Here is an 18,912-nt window from a genome sequence, read left to right as displayed (position 1 = left end):
CAACTTGGTCTAGACCAGACATTTATCAGGCAGTGAATTGCCTAAGTAAGAAATGTGTGTCACCAACAGTAACTGATTGGAAGGGAGCAAAGAGGGTGCTAAGATACCTGAAAGGATCTATGCACAGAAAGCTGTGCCTGAGAGTTAGTAATGGGGAGCTGGTTGCTTATTCTGACGCATCATGGGCAGACCAGGGAAAAGCAAGGTCTACCACAGGGTATGCGCTATTTTTTGGTAAAGCTCTCATTCACTGGAAATCTGTTACACAATCATTTGTTGCAATGAGTACTTGTGAAGCTGAGTACAGCGCAATAAGTGAAACAATAACGCAGTTAGAATGGTTCTTGTATTTGTTAAAAGAACTGAATGTAACTGTACCTGTGAAAATATATACTGATAATGCTGCGGCGATGCAACTAGAAAATGAACAATGTTGCAAAAGCAGACATATCAGAATCAGATATCAGAATGTGGCTGATGCGATAAACAGGAATAAAGTATATATTAAGTGTGCAGGTGAAAAGAACATGGCTGATTTGTTCACTAAAGCTGTGAGTAGTGACAGATTTAAACAGTTGGTCACATTATTATAATAACTTGAGAAGGAGTGTCAGAGTATCAAGTTGATCATAATAATCTGACAGAGAAAGCTGACAGGTAGCTGTCAGATCTGGGACATCTAAGCTGATGCAAGAGGGAGCAATAGCCTTGCATGGTCCCAGGTGAACTGCATCTAACCAGTTTAAAGCAGTAAGGTGATGTAATACTGTGGCCAGGTCTACAGGTGGCCTAATTGGTATCAGGTGCTGGGAATGTATATAGGCTTATGCAACTCTGTGTTGGTGCGGTTGGGAAGTAGTAGTGGAAGAGAAGTATATGTGACGGTTTGTCTTTCGTATTTGTGCACTGTAAATTAAACAACACTGTTTTCTATAAAGCAAGAGTTCTGGTGGTGTGTCCTGGAGAACTGCTTATCCACTTGCTCCCATGTCAATAACGTTTCTAGACTGTTGGAAGACCCCCCTTTTTTCTTTTTTGCAACTAGACTATACTCTTTTTTCTTTTTTTCCTATCGAGACATTAATTTGGATGTGTATTAAATAGAGAGAGACTGAGGAAATGTATAATAAAACTAATTCATACAGATCAGACTGGCTTTGTATCAAAGAGATTCATGAAAGACAATGTACGATTCATGATTAATGCAACAATTTGTGGGAGGGGAAGGAGAAAAATGCAGTGTTTATGGTCTTGGATGCTGAAAAGGCATTTGACAATATAACGTGGCCTTTAAAATTAAAAACACTTGAAAGTTTAAGTTGCAGATCAAGATTCTGGAACTGGATACAGAGTATTTATACAAAACAGCATGGAAAAAAGAATATGTTGAGGATGTCCATTATCTCCACTTTTATTTATTTTGCACTAGAAGTGCTGGCCACTAAGATCAGACAAGACTCTAGAATTAAAGGATTGAAAGTGGATGGAGAAGAGTTTAAAATGAAAAGTTACATTGATGATGTGGTGCTCACAATCTCAAATCCCCTTGTTGATGCAATATGTAATGGAACACTGAAATATCTGGATCTCTTTCAGGTTATAAAACCAACAGGAAAAAGACGAAAATAACGTTAATTTTTTTTAACAAAACAGGAAGAGGAAGATATCAGAAAGATTACAGGGTGCGCAGCCATGACCTGGATGGCCCAGGCTAGCCTGATCTCATCAAGATCTCAGAAGCTAAGCAGGGTCAGCCCTGGTTAGTATTTGGATGGGGGACCACCAAGGAATACCAGGGTTGCTATGCAGAGGAAGGCACTGGCAAACCACCTCTGTTAGTCTCTTGCCATGAAAACCCCAAAAACGGGTCGCCATAAGTCGGCTGCGACTTGATGGCATTTCACACACACAAACACACACACACACAAACTTCAAACCCTGACCGGACAAAATGACACACTATTTAAAGATGGTTCACTATTTAAAGATGGTTATAAAACAATGTGGGTGACGATACAAGAGTACCTGCAGAGACAGTCTAAGCTAAAAATGGCATGTCCAGGAAGAATTTCTACAATAAAAATGAATGTATTGCAATGTGTTCAGAATTTGGGAATCTTCCCGAAGAATTAGCCCTCCAATATCCCCATTAATGTCCCCCTCAGACGTATATTATTATAAGAATGTGAGAAAAAATAATGATTTTATAACATATGGAGATATGATAAACTCTTAAGAAATTAACTCTTGGGAAAAGACGAAGGCAAAAAAGTACGATTATTATATTTTCAACTAGTTTCCAGATTTAAAAAGGACATTCACACGGGAAGAGGGGTAATATGAGAGCTGACTGAATTTGAAATTGTGATAACGCAGCAAAAAAAAAACATTTATTAGGATGAATTTATAAGCTATTACTTCAATTTGATACAGAAACAGAACAAGTTAAAATGTGTGTGGTGACATGTATGCAAAATGTTGAGGAAATAGCTTTCCAACAATGGGAATCCTTATGGACGAAAGACATAAAATGTATAGCCAGTCAAATATTAAGAGAAAACTGGTACAAGATGTTTTATTGGTGACATATTACTCCAAAGGATATTGAGAAGATGGACAAGAACTATAAAGGAAAATGCTGGATGTAAAGAAGTGGATGGTACTTTTTATTGTATGTGGTGGATGTGTAAAAAGACCAAAAAAAAAAAGGAAAGGCAAGAAAGAAATAATATGCTGAAATCCAGAAAAATTCAAAATTTAAATACATTATGGAAGCTAAGAGTATGTTATTTGGTGTTTTGCCAAAAAATATTCCAAAATTTTGGGAAGAATTGTTTAGCTATATGATAACAGTGGCCAGAATTATATTTGCAGCAAAATGGAAATCAGAAGAATGCCCATGCTGAGAGGACTGGGAAAGTAAACTAGCTGAATATGCAGTAATGTCAAAACTAATGAACTATACAAATAAAAGACCTATTACAGTATTTCAAGATGAATGGAAAATATATTACTTTTCTCCAATAAGGGGTCCGCCATGACTTGTAAGAGATGATGTACAGTTTACTGCAGGGATCCCTAGCTCATGTCACTCACCAAATGTTTTTACAAAGTAGGTAGAACCAAGTGGGGCTTTGCCCAGCTGGGCTTCTAACTGGCCACTGGAGTTATGTCTGCAGATTTTTAAAAAGTTGATTTGGTAGCAGCTGTCACCACAGCACAAGGATATTCACTGTGTGACTGAAAATAAGTTGCGTATATACAAGAAAATATTTTTAAACAATATGTTAATTTAAAAAGGCATCCTGTTTAAACAGAGTTTCTGCCTGAAATGTTGAAGAGGTATTATTACAGCTATGCATGACCACACTCCTTCACATTTTGTGGTTAACTCCTGCTCCAACAGCTATTTTGTGGTTGTGCCCACCACCATGTGTCAGAATTCCAAAGGTACCTTCAGGCTCAAAACGACTGGTCCACTGAGTGCTGTGGTGCTTCTCTGTTTGCTTTGATCTGGGAGAGATCAGGAATCTGTCTGGGAGAGTTCCAGAGGACAGCTCAGAAATATGATTGAACAGATGCACCCATCGAAGGTAGAGTGCAGTCACTTGTGGCTGAAGTGACACAGTCTTCCCCCAATCAGCAGGGCAGCACCGTGACTATATGTTTTGTTTGTTTTTCTGGGACCTAGTCTGATTGTTCAAGTTTGTTGTTGGGTGAATGGCCACTGCCTGAAGCTGGCCAGACAACTGAAGTCCCTTTGTCTAGATGGAGTCTTAAAGGGATGCAAACAGTCGTTAACTCCCCTGTCATGTCTGCTTTCTTATTTCTGATGAGTAAAAGAAAGCACCTGCTCCTCCTCTGCATCAAATACATCCTTGAGTGAGTTTCCAAATATCCTGACATCTAGAAATGGGGTGGAAGCAAGGTTACTTGCCAACAGTTTAGCCAAAGGTTGCACTTCAAAGATGGAAGAGACCATCACTTAATGGAGAACTGAACTATGTCCAATCTTGCAGTAACGAGGACCAGTTTCGTCAAGACTTCCCTTTAGGTGTTCGTTGCCTGGGTGAAAACAGGGTTGCGTTTATCTGTAAGTTGTTCATCGAGCATGGGTAATGCATGTGTGCAGGCCTGCCATGGAGATATTTTTGAAGCTCAAAAATGCCTGAGGGGGCTCCACCCCCCACGCTGTTTTCCCAAGTTTTGTCCTGTCCACATAAAAGAGGAGCACTCTATGTACATTGAGACAGTACTCTTGCTCTTTCTTGTCCTGTGGCTCCAGGTATAGTACTGGCAGAATGATATCCTAGTTCAGGTGGAGCTTAGAAGTCATTTTAGGGAAGAATTGAAGCGTGGTCTGAAGAACTACTCTAATGTCCAAGATTTTTAGGAAAGGAGGGTTGTGTTGTAGCACCTGAAGTTTGCTGACCCTTCTGGCTGATATGATGGTGACAAGGAATATTGTTTTCATGGTGAGTAGACACAGGGGGCCAGTTGCCCCTAGGCTCACACAGCTTGCCTATGAATTTTCATAATACCAGTGACAGGCTCCACTGGGAAACTGAAAGTTGAACCAGGGGAAATTGGTTTAATAAACCTTTTAAGAATAATTAGGATTCCCTTTGGGCGAATAAAGATTTTTCCTCAGTGTGTGTGTAGAAGCAGGCTTTGGCTGCTAAATGGATCCTAATGGCGGATGGAAGACCCCCTGAACCAGGTTTAGAAGGTATTGAAGACCTTCTCTAGAAGACCTCCTGGATCTATGCAGACAATGAAGAATGCTGACAGGAAGAAAGTAGATTCCTTTGAAATGTGGTGTTGGAGGAGAGTGTTACGGATACTGAGGACTGCCAAAAAACCAAATCAGTGGATTATAGATCAAATCAAGCCTGAACTGACTCTAGAAGCTAAAATGATTAAACTGAGGCTGTCATACTTTGGTCACATTATGAAAAGACAAGAGTCACTGGAAAAGACAATCATGCTAGGAAAAGTTGAAGGCAGCAGGAACAGAGCAAGACCCAACAAGAGATGGATTGACTCTCTAAAGGAAGCCATGGCCCTCAATTTGCAAGATCTGAGCAAGGCTGTTAAGGATAGGACACTGATTCATAGGGTCACCATGAGTCAGAACCAACCTGATGGCACTTAACACACACATACACACAGCTGAGCCAATGTGCTTTAACATAAAAAATAAAACAAAAATGCTTTGCAGTAAAGGCAAATGTCTTCAACAAAGGAGGAGATAAACTCTACCACTCTACCTTTTCTAATCTCTGATTAACATCCCCTCTGGTTGTAATTTTTACTTCAAATTCTGCTTCATACTCTTCTCCCATATATCGACGGCGTTTAGAATGGACTGTGTCCATATCCTCTGATTTGGAACGCTTCCTTCTTGATGCCTCACCTAGAAGCACATGATAGAGTCTTAAAAATGCAACAGACAGTAAGACCTATTGATCACCAATATATTATTTGTTTTGATGCATATATCTATTCAAGGGTTACCGAAAATTATTAGGGAAAACACCTTTTTCATTAAAATATTCACTGTCATGGAAAATGAAGACAAGATTATTCCCCTAGCATCTGGGACAGTCTTTTAATGTTTTAATTACTGTACTGTGTACTGTAATATGTACTTTTAGTTTTGGTTTTAATTATTTTCATGTTTTGTTTGGACTACTAGCTGCTTTGGTGGCCCTTACTGGGCACTGTTAGGTGTACTTTATCTCAAAACAACACATTAACAATATCGGCTAGAAGAGAGAAGGGAAGAGAACAAATAGCAATAATGGCTTATATTCTATGTGGTAATGTACAGGGAATAGATTCAAAGAACAAGCAGTTTCTTCTGTCTCATATGCACCCACTCTATATAGCAATATTGTAAGGTGGAAACCCTTGTGCTACTATATTTTGTGGAAAGTTTTCCATTTCTAAAAATGCATTGTTTAATAAAATTGATTAATGATGGATAAATACAATACCAGTCAAACTGAGCAGCTGCTAAGTTCTGCCACGAAATATCTTTGGCAGATCTTGCACCACTTACTGGCTTTTAGCCTAACCTACCTCACAGGCATATTGTGAGGATAAAGTGGGTATAATATTGTACACCACCCTGAGCTTCTTTGGAGGGACAAACATCAACACAAAAATCTTTTTTTAGTTCATATTTGGCTACTGGAAAAAAATGAGATATGTATATAACATATAAAACTAACATGGCATACCTGTTTTGTTTACTACATGTAAGTAAAATAAAGAAGACAAAAGAGACTGCAGTCATTTTAGGGTTCTTAAAATTTCCAAAATAACCTAATCACTACAGCACAGAGATGCTGAGAATTAACAAGGTATCTTTGTATCTTATACAACCATATTCTAATAAAACATTACAGTACAGTACGAAATATGAAATTATAAATAGACATTAATTTTATAGAAATACTTCGATATCACTGGAACAAATGTATTATGTCTTTTCTGCCATACATACTTCTTTCTAGAGGTCTCTCTTCCTCCTTCTCTTGTTCTTTTTCTTCTGCTTTTCCCAGTTCTTTTTCTTTTGCCTCCTCTCTACCTTCTGTGAGAAAGATCAAATTATTTTACCTTATTGACCAAAAGCTTCTCATTTGTTCTGAAAGGTCTTGGCAGTTACTTCTGTGAGCATTTGAAATCATGGTAAATGCAAAAAGAAAAACTTAGAACGTTGGTTTTAAAATCCAAAGGCACTATACAGTCCTCTGTCTATATTAAACTGCTCAAACATACACATTGCTGAGCATTTATTCCTGCTACTTTTGCAAAGAGGGTCTTGGCATGCACACACATGAGAATTGTAGCAGACTGAGTAGGATGAAGTGGGGCTGCTTTCTGGTTGGTCCCCACCAGAATTGAAAGTTATAACAAGTCCCCCCAAACCCTCTTCTAGCGCATGCAACAACAAAAAGAAAAAGGGAGCACTGGTGCAGTGACACCACTGATGACAACAGCACCCTCACTCAAAAATTATTTTTTAAAGGCATGTCTGAAAGAAAATAAAACCAATGTAGCAACTGAAAAAATGTGGAGGGATGGAAGATGTACAGAACCTCTGTGCTCAACATGATTCTGATGCCAACAAAAAAATGCAGAAATACGTTGTGTCCATAAAACCTCAGAGTTACCAACAGTTATCCAGGGCTACCTTATGGAGCTGGTAAGTCAGATACAACTGGGGATTCAAAAGCGTGGTACGAGCAAGTGACCATGCCAAGAAATCATTTGTGAGGAAGATACACCCCGGCTAGATCAATTTTTTAATTGCTCCCTATCTTCAAAAATGGAAGACAGGCAAATATACATACAAAAAATCTGGCTCTATACTATTTCCTACTCATGGTGGTGGCCTGCTAAAGAGAGACTTCGGGACAGATTGATAATGTCCATCAGGGGAGCTCATACCGCATCACCACACTAGCTTTAACCAGCCATTGAAGGGCATGGATCTAAGAGGCATGTGGTGGGCTTCACAGCACCCAGGACCAGAAGACAGCCAAAGGGCCTCCAGTTCACTAGCTGCATTAACATTTGCAGGAAGGTCCTGGAGAAGCAACAAGATTTTATCTGTAAAATGGTTTGAAAAAGCCTCACAGCTAAAAGCTGAATTAATAACATTTTGAGATCCCTCTCAGAGGGATGTAAAAGACCTAATTACTCTGAACAATTGTGCTGGGTGGGAGCAAGTGGATGCAATGGAGGTCACAAAGTAACTCTTTTTTGCAGCCTTCACTGCCACCTCATAGGATTTCATAAACATTCCATAAGATGTTCTTGTGGCTTCATCCTGAGTTTGATGTCAAACCTGCTTTAGTCGTCTAAGCTCCCTGTTTTTCCACCGTAGCTCCATGGTGTATTACGGGGCTCAATTAAGACAGGGCAAAGAGGACATCAGGGAGTAATTCCACCGATGACTTCAGAAAGACGGCCATGCCAGTCATCCACCAGCTCATATAAGGAATCACCAGGGGGTATCAGATCCCTCAAAGCGTTCTGGAAACCAATTGGATCCATAAGTATCTACGGGTGATTGTAATTCTGCTCGACACCTAAGCGGGGAGAGGTTGGAAAACCCAGCCGGGCCTTCAAGGCAAAGTGGTCAGACCATAGCACACTATCAATAGACATCAGACCCACATCTACATCCATGCCAAAGATCAAATCTAGTGGGTGGCTTGCTTGATGTGTGCCCAAAACAACCTGGGAGAATCCTAGTGCTGCCATGGAAGACACTAGGTCCACAGCCTAAGATGATGAGGCCACATGGGCATGGACACTGAAAACTCCAAGGCTATCAGTCTGGGAAACTCCAAGGCCCAGCTCAATACCGCCTCCAACAGGCCAGACAGGGTATCTGCTGGTACGCTAGGCAGCTGGTACACCAGACAGATAGCCAAACTCTCCTCAGCTTCCCACACTAGACCAACACAATCTATGTCAGAGATCTTTGGGATGGGGAGTGCCCTGAAGGAGAAAAACTCCCAGATGAGCATCACCACCCCCTAGCCCACTGTCTGGGACTGATGGAGGACTGAAAAAACCTGGGGGAGGGGGCGCGCTTTCAGCGCACCTGTCTTGTCCTCCCACACAGGTCTCAGTCATGCAAACCAGGTCCATTTTATGCGCTGCAAAGCACCAACCTCCCACATACGAATCACAACTACTTCCGACCCTCTTCACCCTGGCTGACCACATCAACATAGTACGGCAGATACTATCACCCCTAAACAACTTTAATCCAGTCAAATAATATCCACCAACAAAAATAATTCCTTCCCCCCTCCCCATCTCACAACCTACACTCTATTAAATAACAATACAATACAATACGCCTCCTAATAGAAATCAAGGGGCTTAAAGCTAAACAACAACCTTGAAGAAATCTGCCGGAGGAAAGTGAAGACAATAACCAGCAGTTTAATAAGTTATACGGATCACCCTCTGCAGAGCCAGATTCCCCACCCCAAGTTGACACCCATTAGTCTGCAAAAATCAACAGTAACCCTGGAGACCAGATACAACATTCCATGTGGCTTGAATCTTGTCTGCAAAAAAACAGTAACTCTGGAGACCAGATACAACATTCCGTGTGGCTTGAATCTTTCTTAGCTCTAAGCTGGTCCTGATTAACAGGTATCCGTAACACTCTCTCCAACACCTTTCTTCATTGTCCAACTTTCACACCCATATATAGTAATAGATAATACTATGGCATAAATTTTGGTTGCCAGTGACACATCCTTACACTTGTATCTTTTCTAGCTCCTTCCCAGTCTCAGCCTCCTGCTAATTTCTTGGTTGCGGTCGCCCTTCTGGTTGATGATGGAGCTAAGGAACAGAAAGTTTTGAACAATTTCAATTTCCTCATTGTCCACCTTAAAGTTGAGTAATTCTCCAGTAGTCATTACTTCTGTCTTCTTGATGTTCAGCTGTAGTCCTGCTTTGGCACTTTCTCCTTTAACGTTCAGAAGTCATTTCAAGTCTTCACTATTTTTAGCCACTAATGTGGTGTCCTCTGCATATCTCAAATTGTAAATGTTCCTCCCCCCAATTTTCACTCCTTTCCTCTAAATCTAATCCAGCTTTCCTTATGATATGTTTTGAATACAAATTGAAGAGATAGGAAGATAAAATATATTCTTATCTAACATTTTTGCCAATAGGAACCCATTCTGTTTCTCCATATTCTGTCCTAACAGTAGCCTGTTGTCCAGAGCACATCAAAGTGATAGATGCTATGGCATACCCATTGAAATTCTCTTGTATGCTCCAGTAACCAATGTAAATTTGTGATATGATCTCTAGTGCCTCTTCCTTTTCTGAACCCAGCTTGAACATCAGGCATTTCTCATTCCATATATGGTAACAGTCTTTGTTGTAAGGTTTTGAGCATCACTTTACTTGCATGAGAAATTAATGTGATCGTTTGACATTTGCTGCAGTCTTTGACGTCTCATTTTTTTGGAACTGGAATGTAAATATACAATTCCCAGTCTATGGGCCATGGTTTTGTTTTCCACATCTGTTGGCATAATCTTGTCAAGATGTTGTGGCTTGGAATAGCTTAAGAACACAAGAAAAGCCATGCTGCATCAGTCCAAGGTCCATCAAGTCCAGCAGTCTGTTCACACAGTGACCAACAAGGTGCCTTAGAAGCCCACAAGCATTATCCTGCCTGTGTTCCAAAGCACCTAATATTATAGGCATGCTTTTCTGATCCTGGAGAGAATAGGTATGCATCATGACTAGTATCCATTTTTACTAGTATCCATGAATAGTCCTCTCCTCCGTGAATGTCCACTCCCCTCTTAAAGCCTTCCAAGTTGGCAGCCATCACCACATCCTGGGGCAGGGAGTTCCACAATTTATCAGTTTTGAATCTCTCACCCTCCAGCTTCAGCAGTTGACCCTGCATTTTAGTATTATGAGGGAGAAAAGCTTATCCCGGTCCACTCTCTCCAAACAATGCATAATTTTATAGAACTTTATCATGTGACCCCTTAACTGCCTTCCTTCTAAGCTAATCAGCCCTACGCATTTTAACCGCTCCTCATAGAGCAGTTGCTCTAGTCTCCTGATGATCCCTTTCTTGATCTGTCGCTGCCAGCACAGAGCCCTTCAGTGTATATGTGAAGTTGGGATTTTTTGCCCCAGTATGCATCACTTTACACTTGCTCACACTGAATCTCATTTGCCATTTAAATGCCCATTCCTCCAGTTTGAAGAGATCTTTTGGAGCTCTTCACAGTCTGTTTTTGTTTTAACCACCCTAAATAATTTGGTGTCATATGCAAACTTGGCCACCTCGCTGTTCATCCCCAGCTCTAGGTCTCTGATGAACAGGTTGAAAAGCACGGGTCCTAACACAGATCCCTGAGGGACCCCACCGCTCACATCCCTCCATTGTGAGAACTGACCATTGATTCTTACTCTTTGCTTCCTATTTTTCAGCCAGCTCTCATGGAATAAAACACTCATGGAATAAAACAGCTCTCATGGAATACAAGGTTAGTGAGAAAGGATCTACCTTTACAGAAGCCATGTTGGGTTTTGCTCAGCAGGTCTTGCCTTTCTATATGCTCGACAATTCGATCTTTAATAATGCTTTCCATCATTTTACCTGGAACAGACATTAAGCTAAATGGACTGTAATGTCCTGGGTCCACCCTGGAATCTTTTTTATAAACGGGTGTTACATTGACCATTCTCTAGTCCTCTGGTACAGAGGCTGATCTAAGGGACATGTTACATATTACTGTTGGAAGTTCAGCGATTTCCCATTTGAGTTCTAGATGAACTCTAGGATGAATACCATCTGGTCCCTGTGACTTGTTAGTTTGCAGTTTGTCTAGACATTCTAGGACTTCCTGCCTTGTTACCACTATTTGCCCTCATTCACCTCTCTCCAAAACCTCTGTTCAGGAGATGGAATGTGCCCTATATCGTCAACAGTGAAGACATATGAGAAGAATTCATTTAGTTTCTAGGCAAACGCTTTATCCTCCCTTATTGCTCCTTTACTCCCATTGTCATCCAATAGTCTAATGGCTTCCCTAGCTGGCTTCCTACTCCTAATGTACTTAAAGAATTTCTTATAGTTGGTCTTGATGTGTTTAGCGATATGTCCCTCAAAATCTTTTTTTGCATCTCTAATTGTTTGCTTGCATTTCCTTTGTGCAAGTTTGTGATTGCTTTTGTCTGCCTCGTTTGGGGAAGCCTTCCAGTTTCTAAGAAAGCCTTTTTTTCTCTAATAGCTTCCTTCACCTTACCCGTGGTGACCTCTTGGACTTAATACCACCGTTCCTGATCTGTATTATACATTCTCACTGAGCCTGTAGTATTGTGGACTTGAGTAACCCCCAAGCCTTTTTGAGAGATTTAACCCTCCTGTTCTTTTCGACTTCCTTTTACCAGGTTTCTCACTTTAGAGAAGTTCCCTCTTTTAGAGTCAAAGGTTAATTGTGTGAGACTTCCCAGGCACTTTCCCATCTACATATAAATTAAAATTTGATGTCATTGTGGTCGCTGTTGCCAACTGGCTCAACCACATCCTGCACTAAGTTGCTGGCAGCACCACAGAGTATTAAGTCCAGGATCAGCACCCCTCTGGTTGGGTCCATGACCAACTGTTCAAGGGCACAGCCATTGAGGATGTCTAGAAACTTTATCTCTTTGGCTTGACTGGAGCATGCATTTATCCAGTCAATATGAAGGTAGTTAAAGTCTCCCATTGTTACCACTTCATCACCTTTGCATGGTTCCCTAATTTCATTCTACATCTCTAGATCATCCTGAGCCTTTTGGTCAGGGGGCCGATAGACCATCCCCAATATTAAATTATTTTGGGGGCCTGGAATCACCACCCACAAGGATTCTGTGGATGAGTCTGCCATTTTTATGGTTTCTAGTTTATTAGACACTATGCCTTCCTTGATATACACAGCAACACCCCCTCCAGTATGCCCTGCTCTGTCATTTCTATAGAGTTTGTAAAAAGGGATGACAGTATCCCACTGGTTCTTTCCCATCCACCAGGTTTCTGTAATGCTCACTATATCTATGTTTTCCCTTAAAACCATGCACTTTAACTCCCCCATTTTTGCTTGGAGGCTTCTAGCATTAACATAGAAACACCTCCACACTGCCTGCCATAGAAACCTAGGTGTAGGTCTGCAGAAAGTAATATTGATGGTACGTATAAAATTATGTAATTTACTGTGAAATTGTTATGTTGTATTCTGTGGGATAGCATTATGAAAACATTTTTTCGTTTGGCAGAAAGCTGGGCTGATGAAGCCGATTGGCGAAAGCGTTTCCAGATAGAACGTTCCCTGTGTTTGTTTCAGAGCGCGGCTTACATCCGCCGCGCCGGGACCTCCCAGTCTCCCGACTTCGCCTCCCGGGGGAGGTGAAGAGTACTAGCAGCCTTGGGGCACTTTCAGGACGCTGCTGGGATCTTCATTGAAGCGACCGCACTTGCCTTCAGCGTCTTTTTTGAACTCACAATTACCAACTTTTATTGGAACTGGCACTCGCGGTCTCTTTTGTCTTATGGACACTGCCACAGTTGAGAGAAATATTTGTATGTGTGTACATTCATTTGATAGTAGAATATAGTGAGTATTTATACTGTGTTAACATTTTGTAAAAATTGAACTTATAAAAGTAGGAGTATTGTGAATAATATTGAGCTTGTGTGCTGTTTATTTCCTAACAACTGGCATGTGCCCTTAGGCATTCTTAAGTGGCTATCCCGCTTTACTTTATCATCCCCTTTCATGCCTACCCCATTTCTTTGTGGGCAATCAGAAGCAATTTTCCATTTGTCCATTTGCATTGAGTCTGCTTCTTAGCTCCTGTTGACTCCCCCCCCCCCAGATTCAGTTGAAAAGCTGCTCTGCCACCTTTTTTGTTACGCGCCAGCAGTCTGGTTCCATCCTGGTTCAAGTGGAGCCATCTCTTTTGTATAGGCCTGGCTTGTCCCAAAATGTTGCAAAGTTCCTAACAAATCGAATGCCCTCCTCCCTACACCATTATCTCATTCATGCATTGAGACTCCCCAACTGTGCTTGCCTAGCTAGTCCTGCACGTGGAACAGGTAGCATTTCAGAGAAAGCTACCTTGGAGGTCCTGGCTTTTAGTCTCCTGCCTAGTAACCTAAATTTGGATTCCAAGACTTCTGTACTACATTTCCCCACAGTTTGGTGCCAATGTGCAGCACGACCACTGGCTCCTCCCCAGCACTATCTACCCAACTACCTAAATGACATGAATGTCTGCAACCTTCACACCAGGCAGGCAAGTTACCATGCGGTCCATGAGCCTACCAGAAACCCAGCTGTCTACATTTCTAAGGATTGAAACTTTCACTACAAGCCCCCCTCCCTTCAGAGGCATATCCTCAGTACGAGAGGATATCTGTTCATCCACCAAGGGGTCCCTTTTAAGGTAGCACATCCCCTTACCTCATAAGGTACCACATCCCCTTACCTCCTTCACCAAGGGTTCCATAATCCGTGACTGGCAGGAAGCCGTCACTCTGAGACTGGGATGCGACTATTTCATCCCCGGAGTCCTTATCCACCTCTCTCTCTCTCTGCCTGTCTCCACTCCTCCAGTTGAACTACCTTGGTCTCAAGGAAGTGAACTAGCTCCTTGAGAGCCAGGAGCTCCCTGCACTGAGCACACACCCATGAGTTGTGTCCAGCAGGCAGGCAGTCATACACGTGACACTCCATGCAGCATACTGGATAGCCCCCCAACACCTGCTGGTTTTCTATCTTCATAACTGGTATTTTAATTATTTATTTTTGGTGTTTTAACCTTGTAAATGAAAGTGTCCTGCGCTCTATATCCTGCACCCTTCCTGTACTGAATAAGGACCTAGTGCCCTGGCTTCCTTGCCCTGTTGCTAACTCACACTGAAGCGTAACTCTCTTGGCACTCCTACAGGGCACACAGACTTACTCTGTCCTGATAACAGAATTCTTGCCCGATCCACAGGGTAAGAGGGCTTGCGCCTCTGGCGAAGAGGGGCGTTTGCAATTTAATGCTCACAGTTCCCACCTCTCACACAAGCTCCACCCAGCACCAATCAAAAACCCCTCTTTAGCAGGCTACAATCAGGCTCCAATTAGGCGACAGGCACTCACTCTCCCTCAAAGAGAGCCCTCTCACAGCAACCTCAGTTAATGCTCCCCAGCAGTTTTAGGAAAGGAAAAAATCAGCACTCACCTCACCCTGTGAGCAGCTCTGCCTGTCTCCCAGCCCAGCTGATTTACATTCAGCCTCTATTGATATCCCATCAACACAGCTCTATTGATATTTCATCTGCTCCTGGTGACTTGTTTCTCCCAATTGCTCTTAGTATAGCTTTCACTTCAGTTTCTAAAACTATAGGCTCTTCGAAAGATTCTTCTTGGAAGGACTCTGTTATCCCTTAATCTCTTCTGTATAGTTCTTCAATGTATTGTTCCCACTTTTTCTTTATTTTGTCCTCTTCAGTTAATGTATTCCCTTGGCGATCTTTTAGCATGCTTAACTGTGACTTAAATTTCCCTTTGATTTCTTGGATCTTGTGGAACAGATCTCTTGTCTTCCATTTTTGTTGTTCTCTTCTATTTCTTTACACCAGTTATTATAATTGTTCTTTTTGTCTCTACGTGCGAGTTACTGGAAAGGTGCATTCAGACTTTTGATTCTGTTTCTGTTGCCCTTTACTTTTGCTTCTCATCTATTTGGTTGGCTGAAACATGTGTTTGCGACCATGTCCATAATAAAGATTAGATATTGCAGAGTGCTTCCTTTGTGAGATGGAACTTTGTGTTAATTGGCTGAAATTTGTCATGGCAAGTCAGAGTGGGTAAGAAGATGGAAATAATCCATCTCTTCACACCATTTTTAATGATAAACACCCAAGCATATTTAGAGATGAAACACCAATTAACAAAGCAAGAGCTCAACCTCTCAAAAAATGTAACATCATAGTGCCCTGCTAGGTCGGCCAGTCATGCTTAGGCTTTCTTTTTGGAGGAACAGTCTGGGGATCGCCCCCTTTCCCCCCCCCTCTGCATAGATTAGTAACATTTCACCTGCTGTTGAGGGGGAAAGGGTTTGCTTTTACTGTGTTGGGGATAGCTGCAGGCTTGGTAGCGATATAGTCTACCTTGATATCCCTGTTGCTTATAGGGGTACCTCTGTTTATGGGACAATGAGGATGCCGATTGGGTACTGCCAATGTCCTTGGGCTGTTATCCAGTCCTTAAAGATATTATCAGCCACTCATCCGTCTTCTCATTAAATAATGCCTCAACAGGTGCCTTAGCATCACCCGAAAGGGTGGATGAACGCAGCCAAGAATGCCTGCATAGAACTACACTGCACAGAACTACAGTGATCTGGTTATTTCCCCAGCTTGGACCCCTCAGTCATTAAGACCTTGCCCACAGACATCTTGACTTCTGGAAGGAAATCTAACAAGTGGAAGACATGGTCCCAGAGGAACATCTGATAGCAGCCCATGAGCGCTGCAAAACTGGCCACACATAAACCCAGGGCTCATGGAGAATAAAATTTTCTGCCTATGTCCAACTACAGTCCCTCTTTATTGAGGGGGGGGGCGAATAGGCTGTCCCTTGGGCTTTAGATGACAGGACCCTGGTAACTACAGAATTTGCGGTGGGATGTTGATAGAGGAACTGGGTATCATCCTGTTTAATCTTGTACAGGTTCTCTATTTTTTTTTAAACCAATGCCACATTGGAAGCAGGCTTGTACCATAAATTATCGGCAATCTGCCATATGCCCTTGACCCATGGGAACTGGACTGGCCCCGAGTCAGTCAAGTAAAGGACTCCATAATTGGATTGTTCAGTATCAGGTCCAAGGGAGCAACCTCAAGGCCAAGCACCTTAGCTAAGCAGGTGAGCATCGTCGAATAAGGTTTAGTGTCCTCGTTGGGGGACACCAGAGAGGGATCCCCAACGATGTCATCTGGAGAGGGAATTGAAGCCAGTCCAGATTTGGAGTACCTCTATTCCGATTTTGACTGTGAGTTGAAGCTCAGTTACGGCAAGTGTTTAGATGTCAAAGTCGAGGGCAAGTCTTTCTTCCATTGGGATAAAGGGCGATTATGGGGATACAAGCAACACGGGTCGCCCTGATCCCATTGGTGGTGAGCATGCTGACAACAACCCCCGGGAGGATGCGATCCCCACTGGGAATATCCTGGGTTAACGTCATATTCATGATGGTAACGTGGAGAAGGTTAAGTTGGAAAACACTTTTGCTGACTACCAGAGGTCCTCTTCATTGGTGTGGCCTGGCAGGACCTCAATGACATCATCATCTGAGGATGAAAACAGACGAACCTCTCTTCTAGAAGGGGAGTGGGTCTTAGGTTTCTCTACAGTCCGTCCCTCTTGACTTCGATCCCAACGACGAGAGGATGAGGAAGAATCCTCTTGCTTCTGAGCTTCCGATTGAGGCGATCAGTGCCGTGACTCAGAGTTGTGTTTTCCGTGGGATGTTGAAGGTAGATCTCAGTTCGGAGATACAGCTGTTGACATTGGGTGTCGGTCTAACGATGTAGATGGTTGGGTACCAAGGTCAGATGGAGTCAGGCAAGTAAAGCTCGAGTGAAGGTCAGATCTTCTTAGTGATGATCTCCGAGAGTCACCTTGGGCCGCAGGAACTGCTCCTTCAGAAGGGGAAGATGTTTGACCTCGAAGCATCGAAGTCAAAAGACCACTCAGAGGTGAGGTTGCCTTTCATTGTCGACAGGGCCGACAACCCACTAATTGAAGGTTTAGGGCCCAGACTCTTCAAGTGTTTAGAAGATGAAGAAAGCTTCTTCTTCTTAGAAGAAACAACTGGAGGCTCTGGACCAACCTTTTTCATGCCAGATCCTGAAGAGAGGGATTTGTGTGATGGTGGTGGGGGCATTGACATTTAAGAAGATCTTTTCTTTTGAGCCATCGACTGACAGAATTTTCGTTGCCTGCTCCCATAATGCTGCCTTCAGTTGGGAAGCATGTTCCACATGTGCTTCAGGGGTGAACAGGGCACAGGCCCAGCAAATGGATGAGATATGGCCCTCACCCAGACAAAGAAGACAATCATCATGATCGTTGATTTTGGCCATTTTAGTCCCACAACTCTTACATTTCTTGAAGAAAGCCATCCTTAGGATCTCAAAAGGATTTAAAGACAACTCAAGAAGAAACACAATTCTGAAGAAAACTTTGAAAACACGAACAAAACTAACCAACATCCTCTCACCACAGCAGCAGAAAGAGAACTGAGGGAAGGATGCTCCCCTGCCCCTCCTGTCACGGGTCCAAAAAGGTGGGAAGAGCCGTTGGCTCTCGGCGCGCGATGGAGGAGAGGGGGGAACATTCCTAGTTGCTAGGCTAACTTATCTTAGAAGCTTTCCAATAGGAGCCCGCGGCTGGAATGCACATGCATGTGGCCATGAAGATGAACAGAGAATGCTCTGATGCTTGCTATAACCTGTTATATACTTTATGGATAAAATTGCTCTATGTCAGCCAAATTGGATACCACTGCTGAATTAGAATATAAGCCTGAGAGATCTAGGCTATTTTATCAGAGTTGTTGGGTTCAGTTTTTGTTAACTGAATATAAACACAAGGTTCCTGAAGAAGTACAGCTGACTAGCTGCCTATATGATTTTTGCCACTTGTTTGATTGCATCTATCTATGGGAAACTGATCCCAACGGTTAAGGAAATCTTTGGCAGAGGCATGTACCATTAAGGCTTAGAACAAGGACAACAAAAAGGGAGTGCAACTGATACATAGGCTCTTGCATATTGTTCTTCTAAGAGGTGTGAACCTCTGTAGTTTTCTTCCAAGGTTTTTCCAAAATTGCCCAACCCTCTGAACCAGTTTTACAGAAGGTGAACAGGACACTTTTGCTGGTTGCTTTTAAGAAAGCTTGTAAACAGTGCTCTTCAAGAGGACCTTTTGATGACTCAGGCTCATGCTTACTGTGAGCTGGGATTATGTCCCTTCTTCTTGTGTTGAATATTTACAATAACATTCAATAACTTAATACTTTGTAAGTCACTTTGAGCTGTACAGAGAGGCATTAGACAAATTTTAAACTAAATCTTATTTTTATATTGCTAAAGAAGTCAATTTTAGATAAAGACTGCAAATGTGCATAGTCTCTAATTTACATTTTTGACGAACAGACTTATTCTGCCTAAGGTACTGCTGGAGGTTAATTTTCTAGAACTTTTTCAATCAGATTGGGCTGTGAAATACAGTCAGTTTTAGTTGAAGCAGTAGAGTATCAGCCTTAAAAGAGATACAGAAAGACTGCAATTCTATGAAT

At 42.2% G+C, this 18,912-nt stretch overlaps 1 protein-coding gene across 1 annotated transcript in view; it reads right to left on the bottom strand.

Annotated features, from left to right (window-relative positions):
* The window catches only part of ATF7IP (activating transcription factor 7 interacting protein), a 120,359-nt gene that overhangs the window by 43,643 nt on the left and 57,804 nt on the right, over positions 1-18,912 (bottom strand). Inside the window, exons 3-4 of the mRNA XM_056846284.1 lie at positions 6,512-6,598; positions 5,271-5,416 (exon numbers count right to left, since the gene is read on the bottom strand). Of these exons, the coding sequence (XP_056702262.1) occupies positions 5,271-5,416; positions 6,512-6,598 (233 nt within the window). The remainder of the gene's footprint in view (positions 1-5,270; positions 5,417-6,511; positions 6,599-18,912) is intronic.

This window comes from Euleptes europaea, chromosome 3 (assembly GCF_029931775.1).
Source record: "Euleptes europaea isolate rEulEur1 chromosome 3, rEulEur1.hap1, whole genome shotgun sequence".
NCBI classification, from domain to species: domain Eukaryota; kingdom Metazoa; phylum Chordata; class Lepidosauria; order Squamata; family Sphaerodactylidae; genus Euleptes; species Euleptes europaea.
Note: the sequence above shows the minus strand (reverse complement) of the source record. Positions and strands in the feature narration are given on the sequence as shown.